At 40.6% G+C, this 12,960-nt stretch overlaps 1 protein-coding gene across 3 annotated transcripts; it reads left to right on the top strand.

Annotated features, from left to right (window-relative positions):
- The first annotated feature begins 459 nt into the window (after positions 1-459).
- Positions 460-8,514, top strand: LOC133267286 (transmembrane protein 14C-like). Of its 3 annotated transcripts, none has more exons than XM_061449497.1 (5): positions 460-682; positions 2,324-2,407; positions 4,549-4,650; positions 7,308-7,395; positions 7,607-8,514. In XM_061449497.1, the coding sequence occupies exons 1-5, from the start codon at positions 616-618 to the stop codon at positions 7,662-7,664; spliced, it is 399 nt and encodes a 132-aa protein (XP_061305481.1). In that variant the 5' UTR covers positions 460-615; the 3' UTR covers positions 7,665-8,514. The 3 variants fall into 3 exon arrangements, with proteins under 3 accessions (XP_061305481.1, XP_061305483.1, XP_061305482.1); XM_061449499.1 differs by lacking the exon at positions 460-682 and adding an exon at positions 2,020-2,109; XM_061449498.1 differs by lacking the exon at positions 460-682 and adding an exon at positions 2,128-2,235.
- The last annotated feature ends 4,446 nt before the right edge of the window (positions 8,515-12,960 follow it).

The raw sequence follows: 12,960 nt of genomic DNA, 5'->3' as shown, positions 1-12,960 counted from the left end.
TCAGAATATGGTACCTGTTTTAGGTGGAAGAGTTTATATCACTTGGGTTTTACCTTCTCTTCCCCTTTCTCATAGTATTTTTTCCAGTCCTTGATCTGAGTTACACTCTTAAAAAAAAAACAGACATATCTGACATTTGAAATGTTTGCCATGCTGATAAAATGTTACCTGTTTTACACTTAAACAAAGGGAACAGAGTTTTACCCTTATTACAGTTACTATCTTATTACAAATATACAGTGGGAAAAATAAAGTTGAGCTGGAGAGAACAAGGTCAAATAGCTGTACTAAATGTTCTCTTTGTTTCTTTTAAAGTAAGGCATTTTAATGTTGTTTTCCACGCAAGAGAAAAGAGAGAGAAAATCAGAAAAAAAAAAAGATTAAGCCAAATCTGGAGACAGGGTAAACTATTTCCTATACCTTGAGTGAATGCTCAGCTATTAACCAGTACTTGGCAATTTTTGTTGTTATTTCTTTGTAAACATCTTCATTTGCAGTCCATTTTCCTTTGTAGTTTTCAGGAACTGCTTAGAATAATAGAGGGGAGGCAGCAGTGCAGAGCAAGAGATGTCAGTGGTGAGAAAGCTCTTCCTATGTCAGAAAAGATAAGTATGCATGACACTGGTAGAGAAGATGGAAAGCTATGGCTGCAAGAAACAGCAGCATCTCATCTGGGCCCTAGGTGGGTTCAGCAGCTCCAGCAGCTGTGGGTTTCTTCCAGTTTTCTTGCTTCCCCTCTTGGGGATCCCCGGTGCTGGATTACAAAGCAGAGCCTAGTGAAACTTGAACCTCAGGGCCATTACACAGCTTTAACAGAAAGGGAAACCCCATCCAGGATAGTTTAGATCTGTATTCGTTGGGGCATTTTTCAGGGAGATAGGGGATTTGTATTTAAATCACTTAAGCCAACAAGGGAATTAAACTGTTCCTCACTTTTTGACCATTAGGCTGATTCATAGAGATGAGAAAATCTGAAATGCAGCTACAGAACTGTCCTGGGTTTAGCTGTAACAGTTGTTTTTCTCCTTCCTAGCTGGTGCTGGGCTGTGTTTTGGCTTTAGTATGAGAACAATGCTGGTAACACACCAGTGTTTTAGTTGTTGCTAAGTAGCACTTACCCTGATCAAGGACTTTTCAGTCTCATGCTCTGCTAATGAGGAGGGGCACAAGAAGCCAGGAGGAAGCAGAAACAGGACACTTGAATCAAACTAGCCGAAGGGGTATCCCATACCACAGCACATCATGCCCAGTATAGAAACGGGGGGGGGGGGGGGGGGAGGGAGTCACTGCTGCGTTTTGCAGGAAGCACAGGCCTCTGATGTTCTGTGCCTTCTGTTACAAAAAGCTGAAGCCCCTCAGCTTCGGGCCTTGGCTTAAGGAGTGCTCTTTCTTTCTGTATGGTGAAATGTTCCTGGGAGGTAATTGCATAACCAAACAGAATAAGTCATGCATAACAATTTACTTGGAGAAAGCAGTTCCAGCACGTGGAAAAAAAAAAACAGTGTTTATCTTTGTAGACCATTGTAAACATCTCTATTTTTTCCAGAAAAAAAAAGGGGGGGGGGGGGGGAAGGGAAAAAAAAAAAAGGCACTAGCTGTGGTTATAATTTGAATATTATAGAAATCTTGCATGAAAGGGCTATACTGAAATTACTGATCAAAGCTAGCAGCAGCCCACAGTGGTAGCTCATGCTATTCCAAAACCCAACCCCGAATTCTCAGCTGTACCACACTCCGGTACAAGACTAGGACAGATTGGGTGTACACGAATGCAGTTAGGAGGGAGCTTTGCCCCTCACTGAAAAAACAAGACAAAACCTCGTCTGCACTGAGATCTCTCCTCTTTTTTTGTAGGCACTGGGGCTTGCTCGGGCATCCCCGATACCCCGGCAGGGGGAGTCATCCGTAGGTAGGTGAGAAGGCGCCAAGGCTTTCTCCTCCGCACCCCAAGGAGCGGTACGCACCTTCCCCGCTGCAGTTTGCTGATTATTCCGCCGCTGGTTTCAGAACAGTCGGAAAAGGGAAGCTTTGGGCGGTGCGCTGCTCCCTCGCTTCCCCTTCCGCAGCCCGCTCCGCCCCCGTTTGCTGTGGAGCGCTGTGGCCGGACGGGTGAGTTTTGTCCGCGTACCCTCCGCAGGAGGGCGGAGAGACTCATCGCGCCCCGCTATCCCCAGGGCTGCGTTCCCAACAAATCGGGTTTCAGCTCTTGAGCTCGGTTTAGGGCTTAGGCTTTAAGTAGGCCTTGCGTGTGGAAAAGTCCCTGTGGCAAAACGCTGTGTTTTGGGCTTTGGGATACTGATCCTCACACTAACTTCTTTTCCAGTTTTCGGCATGGTAGTGGACTGGCTCGGCTTTGGCTATGCCGCTCTGGTGGCATCAGGAGGGGTCATCGGCTATGCAAAAGCAGGTACGGTGTGGGAAGGTGCTTGTATCTCCCTCTCCTTCCTCCCCTCAACTCCCCCAGTAACTTTGTGTGAGCTGGGCGGCTTTTTACCAAGGCGTCCTGTCTCGAAGTTAACGCAGATGTAAAGTTTATCGGTTTGTGCCATGTGCTGCTATCTTGCTGTTGTTGGGGTGTGGTGTTTTTTGGGTTGAGCTGTTGCTTTTGGCTGATAAGACAAGAGTCTGCTTTCTGGTAGATGCTCCTGTCCTGCCTCTGCATTGTGCTCTTTGGGAGAGCTGACATAAATTTGCTTCAGAAAGGCTTTTTTCCCCGGTTACTTTAAATATAAACTTTTTATTATAAATGCTCTGTATGGCTTAAAATACCTTTTTTTTTTTTTTTTTCCCCTTAGAGATTTGTTCACATTTTAATGTTTGATAGCAACAGTATACTGCAATTTACAGAAGGATCCTGACAATGTAAATCGATCCTTAAACTGGTTCCTTTTCTGGACTCTGCATCATAAGATTACCCTCTGACCTACTGCTTTTCTTTCCTGTCCCTTTTCCGAGTTTTCCCTCCTCCAGACAGAACTGTGGATTCATCCCTGCTGCAATACTGCCTTTTCAGCTTTGAAAATCACCTTATTATCTCGTCCCATACGGGAGGACAAGGCCATGTCGATGCGAGGGTATCTGGATCATAGGATTTTTGAAGGGGGAGCAAGAACTTTTATCATGACCTGAAGGGATTAAAAAACAAAATTCAAACCCACAACTGTCATTTCCCTAGTAATAACTTGGAGAAACCACCAAAAAATTGGAACCTTCATCCATAAAGTTAAGGCGGTGATGCATTCTTTCATCAGAAAGTCTATTTACCCATACAGATGGTGGTCAGCAGTAGGTGCCTTGGGAAGAATAAAAGAACAGGGCAAATAAAGACTGATTGATTTTCCTCTCTTCATTTAGTCAGTTCTCTGTGTCTCAGTGTTTTGAGACTCAGGAACTTCCTGAGCCAAAGGTGATGTGGTTGTCCTATTAGAGTGTGTATGTCATAACTGCTTAAACAATGCCTTGAGATAAAATTCAAGGGTATGATGGCTATTTCTTGGCTCCCATGCTTGTGGAAAGAACTGTAGGTATAACATGTTGGTTGCTAAACTGTATTCTGTGCAGAACAGCCTCTTACTAGAGTGTGCATCTTGTAATGTACAAGAATATATGGCGCTTTCTGTCATCTTTAACTCTTAGTTTTCATACAAAAAACAGGATCTGAAGCAATGTCACAGTTACTTTGTTGACCACTGGAAAATGTTTACTTTCTGGTTGCAATATGCAATCCTCCTGTAACACTGAGAGGAGATCTTTATCAGCTTAGCTTTGCAATCTTGACTCTTTTAAAGGTGACCTGGAAAATGGAGTATATAAAGAACCACCCCCAATAGCATAAAGTCTTGAATTTTTCATTAGCCTTATTGGGGGCATTTACCACTCACGGTGGTCATACCCCTTCATTACTTGACGTGATCTTTAAATCACCAACTTGGATGTAGTATCCTTTATCTTCTTGTATCTTGGGATTATCATTTATACTGAGGACTTGATCCAGAGTTTAGATGAGTCCAGGGAGCATTCTTCTAAAATCTGCGGTTACCTTTGGATCAGATCTCAGGTGTATTTAAGAGCTATGACCTCTCTCATTCAACTCCACTCTTGAGCAACGCTTTTTGTCTGCATGTCCTCCTGCCCACTTCAGTCCACGTGCCTTTTTTTCTGATCTGAACCCCTTAATATTTAATCGATCTACTTTACTGCTTCTCAAGAAATTCTGGTATTGCTGTGTTGAAACAACACATTTCAGTGCACAAACACTGATTCTTCTGCTTTTCTCACTGTTCTTTCCATCATAGACGTATTAATGGCTTTGCTGTTAAAGAATTAAATACTAATGCTATTTGTATCTTATGAAAGAGTATTTGCACATGTTTCTGGGTGCAGATCAGCATGGTCTTAATATTTTAAAAGAAAAAAACACCCTCTAATCTGCTTTATTACAATGAATGCAATTTTTTATTTTTCTGTTAATGTTGGTGGTTTACTAAACAAATAAGCTGATGAGCAAGTTTATTTCTAAGCTTCTAATAAATGCATTATCTCATTCAGGTAGTGTCCCATCACTAGCTGCTGGCCTTTTGTTTGGGAGTTTGGCTGGACTGGGTGCCTATCAGCTCTCACAGAATCCAAATAATGTTTGGATTTCTCTCAGTAAGTTGTTTAAAAATTTTAATTAGAAGGGATGATATTTATCCTAACATAAAATGAGTACATAAAAGCATTTTCAGAAGAGTTAAACTGATGGTGTTAGAAATCTAGTTTCAATCCAATCTTTAAACTTGTGAGTTTGTGAAAAATCTCCATTAGTGGCCAAATTCAGCTGCTCTCTCTGGAGTGTAAGCTGTTAGTGTTATTTATTTTTTTAAAGCATATCTTGTGAATGTGTATTAAAAACTGCTAGTCTTGGTGTGTCTTGCTCAGTGATTTCTCACTATGTTACTGCATCCCTTTTGCAAGAAGTATACAGTGCTTTGGGTGATAGTTCAAACTGACATTTTTGTTCCTTTTTTTACAGAAAAACAAGAGGAAATAGTTGTTATTTATCATTAGTTTGTCTTCTGAATGTCAGAAAACCTACAGATTATGAAAGAAAATGTGTGCTAGGATGAAGTGAAACTTAGGCAGTTTAAAAGCGACAATCAAACCAAATACCACTGTTTAACATCCTTTAGCAAAGTAAAGCAAATAAGCATTTTGTGTTTAAAAACTTGTATGTAGTACAGTGTGAATCTCCTAAATTTTGTCTTTCTGCAGTTTACCATATAGAACTCAGGGTTGCGATTAAGTTAGGACAGATTATCATCTGTCACTTTAACCTGTATGTGTCTAAAGCTCATGCCAGTTGCAAAATAACATGACTTGAACTTTTCTTGTTCACTAATGAGTAGAGTACCTTGCAATTAAAGTGAGCTGAGAAAATACATGTAGGAAGTTCCTGTAGCTCAGCTGGTGCCTGACCCTTGTTAGGCTGCTGTATCTCTGGCCAGTGTGTTAGTAGTATCCTCTCCATTCACGGTCTATAGAAGATATCAGTGCGTGGCAGTTTTCTAACACTAGCTATGTTTCAGTCCCCAGACTTTGCTGAATTAGTGGCTGCCACCATGCATCTGTCTCATACTGGCATGTTTGAAGGATCACAGCACAAAGGAAGTGCTAGTAAATTGATGTCTGACCTTTGTGTGTCCTCTTTTTGGCTGGATCCTACTTTCAACATTCTGCAGGAGGGTGGAGCATTTCAGTTCTGGAAGTGTGATTCTCCTGCAGATTGCCCATACCCCTAAGGAGGTTATTTTGTTATTGTTGAAAATGGCAGAGACTGTGATTGGCTTATTTTTGTTTGACAGATATGTGGAATTACAAATGTGTTGCATGCCTGGGGAGATGTAACAGAGAAGCAAGCTTCAGTAATGCCATTTATTCTTCCTCCTTCTTGGAACTGGAGCTTCCTTTCTCCCTGACTTGGAGAAGCTAAATACGGAGAGTCACTGCTTAGTGCTTGGAGAGTTGCCACAGACTATAGCATTTGTTCACTGAAGCAGTGACACAGTGTCTAGCTCTTTGATATGTGAAAGTCAGAAGTGAAAGCAAAAGGCCCAGCATTTCTCTCCACTTCAGCATTGTCTGCAGCGCAATCCACTTCCACATCTATTAGATAGGTCAAAAGCTGTGCGTGATCAAGCCTAAATAATTGGAGTAAACTGTGTGGATACAGCAAGCTTAAGAAGAGTGAGAAAGTATTTTCCCAAATGTGAGACAGTCAGAAACATTTCTGTAATTCAGTAGTATATGGAGTCTTTGTCCTTTTTGTGCTTAAAGTTTTATGAGAAGGTGTATTCTGTTTCAGACAAAATTACATGTAGTGAAGTGTGTATATGAAGACTGGCTACTGATTAGAGGTTGAGGCATTTGAATACTGAAATATTTTAGTTCTTTCTTGTCCTAATCTCTTGAATATCTCCTTATATGAGATTGCTAGATGTCAATGAGAATATTTAGGGTGGTGTTAGGGAGGAAGGATGCCATGATTGGGATTTGATATGAGCTGGGTCCTGGAGGACCAGTCACTACGCAGAAGCAATTGCAGATGAGTGGTTGGAGTAGCATGTTGTGTGTAGTTGTTACCACTGGGTAGCAGATGTGTGCTAAAACTAAGGATTGCATTGATAAGTTTTGCCTGTAGTTTTCTTAGTATTCAGTGTTTCTTTGAGATCCTGCATTCCAGGGATTGCGGTTTCTGTTTTACTGACTCAGGGAAACTACCCGTCTCTGTGTCTCCGTCAAGTGCTCAGGGTATGTTTAACTCTCTGATCTTAGTGGAAGGTCTAGCAGGGCTGAAATGGATTGGTAAAGTTTAGCACTTACATAGCTCATTTCCCTTTTGAAGTCTTCTGCAAGTGTAAATCAGTTAATTCTCTGAATATTACTGCAAGTTAGACACATAAATGCTGTCTCCCTTTTATGAAAAGTGAGGGAATTATGTGCACGTTTAGTGTCTCACCTGTGCAGAGGGAAGGAGTAGGTTCCAGAGGAATCTAGCATAGATTTTTTTTCTAGTCTCCAAAGAGGTATGTTTTGACAAAGAAACTTGAGGAGTGTGTGCAGAAGCATATGGAGTGCACTGTCTGCTAGAACTTGATTCAGAATATTTACTCTTCATGTATTGAGGCGTTGCAAAGTTTGACTCTTAGTCTATCACGTGAAAAAACCCCCTTTCATTTCTTCTCTCTATTCTGTTAGTTCTGAATTGTACCATCTCTCTCACACACATGCATCTCTGCCTGACTGTACTCTATAATCTCTCATTTAAGTTACATCTGGAACACTGACTGCCGTCATGGGAACAAGATTTTACAACTCTGGAAAATTCATGCCTGCAGGGCTAATTGCTGGTGTCAGGTACAACACAGTATACTTTTTTTTCTTTAATCTCCTATGTGTAATTTTTTATTTGCTTAATTAAACAGAGATGGAGTGAATCATATTTTGTGAAATTTGTTTTCATGCAGCAGTTACATGGGAAGTATTTGAAAATGAATTGATATTATTGTTGTTATTGTTATTATTATTACTAAATTCTGTGTTTCCCACCCCCCACCCCCCTTAACAGTTTGCTAATGGTTGGAAGATTAGCACTGAAGATGGTGGAAAAGACCCACGATAAGTAGCTGTTCATTTTAAAGTTTAGTATCTGAATAAAGAAATCTGATACTGAAGTTGCATGAATACAGAAGCAAGAAGATGAAACAATTTTCTCTATCAAGATAATTTTTGTCTTTTTTTTATATAAGGGGAGAGCAGGATGATGGGACAGATAGTTTACATACAAGGTGCCATTTGTTTCAATGATCTGGTAGAGCTATTATTATGTAGTGAGAAACTGGTTCTGGGTTTGAGCTTTCCAGATAAATTTAAGTGTCTTTTAACACTCCCAGTTTTTGTATTCCAGAAGATGCTGTATGTAGCAGAGAGGACCTGTAATTAAGAAAGTATCCGCAAAGAGGCACCAGGGCTTAGTGGCTAAATCCAGCAGTGTATCTCATCCCTTTCATATGAAGTATTACAGTTTGTTTTACGTGTTGGTACACCATGATACACTGATACACCATGTCTGTGTAACACCAAACAGATTTTACCTTTTTATTGTGAAATTATGGTACAATGATGTTTTTCTACAAGTAAAATGTCTTACAAATCTTTATTTGTCATGTCTCTGTATCTTTTCTGTGTGCATGAGGGTAGAGGGTGTGGGGCTTTTTACCTTACTGTTTTCTTCTCAGTGGAAGTCTTTGCAGTGAACTGTTAGTATCAAAGTGCTCTTTGAATTACGTTTAAAATCACTTTTTAAATGAAGGGGCAGAAGATTAACTAAGGGGGTCTTCATTAGCACTGCATTAAAACTGTTTTTGGAAAGAAACCCTGTGGATTAATTAATTGAGATCTGTGCTAGGCTAAATGAACAGTTGAATGTGATGTGGCCAAAGGAGTGTATAACTAGAATAAAATAGCTTAACACTATGTAATTCTAATCTTACAGGCTTATTTGATGCTAGAATGTATCAGCATTTATTTTTATCATGAAGGGAAGTGGCTATGCCTCTTCAAACCTGTCTTTACCAGGAAACTTTGGAGTCCAGATAATTCCTGGTTCTGTTGTGGTGCTCAGGGACGGTAGTGTAGAAGAGGTATCAGCAGCACCTGATGCCTTTGTTGACACTTCAATCCTGACTGCTTCTCCTGCACTCAATCTCCTGGCTATGTTAGTGCAGGCACAGGTAATACAGGCTTAGCACCATGGTGGCAGAAGGAGGCAAGAAATGTATTAAAGAAAATACTTTGTCAACCTGCTCTTTTGAAATACATAATTATTGATAAACTAGGATTCTTACAGTGTGTAACTCATATTTAAAGTGTTATTTTATGTAGTGACTATTTAAGATTTTACTCTGGCACCTCTATGCCGTTGATTATATGTAAACTTTGTCAACTGCGTAACATAATGTCGTTTTAAACCACGACACATAATTATGGCAAAGCAGGTTTAAATTAACTTACATCTTATGCACTTACCATTTTATAGTGCTTAAAGGAATTTGTAACAGTTCTGTCAAAGAGCGTAAAGCAAATACTAAACTACATCATTGCTCCATTTCATTGGTCACTTCAAAACTTGCATTTGCTGCTCTGAAAATGGCATTTACTGATCCAGTGACATTTCCATTGTCACGAATCAACGGAAGCACGTGTGGCAGTAGTTTGAACGTTGTAATAGAAAGTAGTAATTACAGGCAGATCTATAGATGTTGGGCTACTTATGTGTTACTAAATCTCTTAGCAAAAGTTGCAAAATTAATCCCAGATTTTTTAATGTATTTCATATTTTAACCTCTCTGTTTCCAGGCACTTAACCTGTAAATAACCTGATCTATACAGGCTGGTTTTGCAGGGAGCAACACTAAAAACATGTAAAAGCATGTCTAAAACTCTAATCTCAGTTGAATCATAGCCTCTTTTGACCATGCTGTAAGCAAAATCCAACAGAAGTTTTGTAATTACCTTTATATATTCTAAGTCTCCCTGTGTAATTGAATAGAAAATTCCATCCCTCCTATAGAATTTTGTAGAGCCATTCAAGAAGTAAACACATTAAAATCCCTTCTCCAGACTGCCTGCCTGTGCTTTTAGGCTGATTGTTGGATAATCCTCCAAGGTTTTTTTCCTGTTTTTATTGTGTAGGGTTTGGTGATTTTTCTTTCACTGAGGGTGGTCTCTCTGTAGATAGAGATTGTTACTTTTACATTGAATTTGCTGTGACCATGCTATGGCTTCAGTGAAACTTCATGCTGTGAGTCAGCTTGCGTATGCGTGTAATGTTTGGAGAGTGGGATTTAGTTATTTTTAGGAAATGAACTGTTAAAATAATTTGTAAATCGAGGCTACTCTATTCAAAGCACACTCTGAAAGTAAAAATGTTAGTGTTACTTAGAGTATCGGCTGTCAGCATGAGCTGAAATGAGTACTGATTTTTTTTAAATCAAGCACAGAAATGGGAAAGTAGTTTTACAATACACAGGCTGAGTCACCAGGATTCTGCAACTCAGAGCTGAATTATGCCTTCAGGACTCTGATACGTTACAATGACAGAAGAAGAGAGTTTGAGTTATCAAGTCCTTGTTTCCTGGAGTGAAGACACAGGCCCTCAATTGCATGTATTGCTGCCACATCTACAGTGCCTGGTGGAAGCTGGGTGGCAATTGAAAATGTGAAGTATCTATCTCCTGAGGGGACCACACAAGACTAAAGGAGAGAATTTCCTATTCCCTTTGGTAGATAAACGATCTCTTGTAAGCAGGAGCTTGTCTTGGACTTTGTAAGGGGATGAATAAATGTACCTGCCTTTGTAATAGCGGTTACTTACCGTAAGTCCTGGAAAGTGAGCTATGTTGAGCTGCGTTCAGTTCCTGCTTTGGATGGGTTCAAGCTCCCTTCCCAGGAGAAGGCTCTGTGCCTTAGGCCACTGGATATCCTATATGGGAATATTTCCTGGGGAAGCCACACCACAGCAGAGAAGAGGGCGCAGAGTACCTGGGACCTGTGGAAACAGAAGCAACTATTTTTTTAGTCATCTTTTAAAGCTAAGTAGTAACTAGCAAAAATACAGAAACATTCTGAAACAGAGAAATGGAATGTAGGTTGTTTTCTGGCCAGGTCAAAAACGTGTGGGACAACTTAAATGTCTATACTGCATGTTTACTTCTGGTTAACCCTAGGTTCTTCCCCATTCAGGATCTTACCTGCAGTGCCCTGATTGCTCACATTCAGCACCAGGCATGTACAGTCTAGGAATGTTACGAACCACACAGGTAGCGAAGATAAGAGCTAAGATTTGACAGGGAGTCAGAATTGTGTATGCTTGAGTGCCTTGATTGTGCATTTACAGGTGTGACACTTGAGACCTCTAATACAGCAATAATGTGCTGAGGCTCAGTTGCAGCTCTGATTTGAGGGGAGGAAAAGCAGTCTTTTTACTCACCCATTGACAGATACCACACTTTAACCTGTTCTTTCAATTAACTCGACTTTTGCAGGTAGGAAAATCTCTAATTTAGAACAAATCTGTAGTATAGTGTAAGAATATATGTAATGGTATGCCAAGTAGTACAGAGAACCATCTCTTACAGACTAGCAAAGGAGAATGAGAAGGATGGAAAAGGTTTCAAGTAAAATGGTTTAGAAGGGAAGTACTCGTGTGCTCTCCTACTTTATCCCTTGTTCTAAGAATATAGTACATGTTTTTTTAATGGAAAGCATATCCCCTAGCTCTCATTCACCTCCAGGCTTCGAAAGTGCAATTTGCCATGTCCCAGTTCTGTCAGTCATTGTGCTGGGTACCGTTGGCACTCTGTCATCCCCAGCTGAGGGTCAGTCCATACTGAAACTAATATGGCCTGAAGTATTGCATAATTATCCTTTTGTGGTGTTAAAATTGCTGGCTTCTTGGCATTATAGTCATGCTTTCTGACTGCACTGTTTAATCACCTGGAAAAATGGGAGGAGAAAAAGAAAAGGTCAGGAGATGCTCCAGGCAGTTATGACAGAAGGCAGGAAGTCTTTGTTCCTGCAGAATCCCTACAAGTTAAAATGGCAGTGTTGTGTCAGTAACAGCACAGAGACATCTGCACATAGCTTCTCTCCTGCTTCCTTGAAATGCTGTGCTGGAGCAGATCAAAATGCTGCTGCTTTTGTGCTATACCCCCAGCTCAGTCCAGTGCACAAGTGACTTCGGGTGTTGCTTGTAGTTTTCTTGTGTTTCTCTTCTGAACCTGTGAAATGGAGGTAATGTTTTCTGTATCCCTTCCCCATCTGTCTTCTACATCACTGCCTTCCACAGTGTGTGGCATAACATATTCCCCGCCCCAGAAGCAAGAATTGGTAGGTCTGACACTGTTTTGTTGCTGGTAGTTACGGCATCAGTCCTTGATTTAATTTAATACTCTTTTACAAAACAACTAATGAGAAAAAATATGGTAGGACAAACGTGTATTTCTTTCATCAAATGTTAGCGTGTGTAATTTGCATGGTATTTTGAGATCCTGTCCTGCAAGTACTGTAAGTTGAATTGAGTTTTAGTACCACTCCTTAGAATCGTAGAATATCCTGAGTTGGAAGGGACGCATGAGGATCACTGAGTCCAACTTCTGACTCCACACAGGGCAACCTAAAAGAAACCAGATATCTAAGAACAGCGACATACTTGGGCCACGACTGCTTCCCTGGAAGCTTGTTCCAGTGCCTCCCTCAGTGAAGAAAATTCTCTTTCTCCTCCCCCCCCCCCCTTCTCCTTTCTCCTTTTTTCTTCTTTTTCCCCTATCATCCCCTTCTCCCCATTCTTCCTCCCCCCTTTCCTTTTTTTCCCATTTTTCCTTTCCCTCCCTTTCTCCCCCTTTTCCTCTGTTTTTCCCCCTTTTCCCCCCTTTTTCTCAATTTTTCACCTTTTTCTCCTTTTTTTTTGCCTTCCCCCCTTTTCTCTTTTGTCTTTCATTCCTTTTTAATTTTTTTTCATTGTTTTTGTATTTCCCCCCTGGTTTTCCCCCTTTTTTTTCCTCTCTCCTCTCCCTTCCCCCTCCCCCCTTTTTTTCTTTTTATCTTTTTTTTTCTTTCATCCTTTTTTTTCCTTTGTTTCATTTTTTTCTATTGTGGGTGGTGGTGGTGGTGTCTCTTTTTTTTCCTTCCTTCTCCCCTCCCCTCCCCTCCCCTTCCCTTCCCTTTTCTGTGATGGGGGTAAGAACCCAAGAATGATGACAGTGATTCTTGAGTGACGCTCCTAAAATCCTCTGAAAGTATCCTAACCCATAAAGCTGTTGTGAAAATGATGTTTCTGGTTCTCTGGATAGTTACGTGTCTCTGGTGTTTAGCAGCGTGCTAGATGCTCCACTCTGCATTGCGTTTATCCTATACCCAACA

Source organism: Pezoporus flaviventris, unplaced genomic scaffold (assembly GCF_033815535.1).
Source record: "Pezoporus flaviventris isolate CSIRO_AGI_PZ_B2104156 unplaced genomic scaffold, CSIRO_AGI_Pfla_v1 ptg000007l, whole genome shotgun sequence".
Classification (NCBI taxonomy): Eukaryota; Metazoa; Chordata; class Aves; order Psittaciformes; family Psittacidae; genus Pezoporus; species Pezoporus flaviventris.
This window is presented reverse-complemented; position numbering and strand designations above follow the sequence as displayed.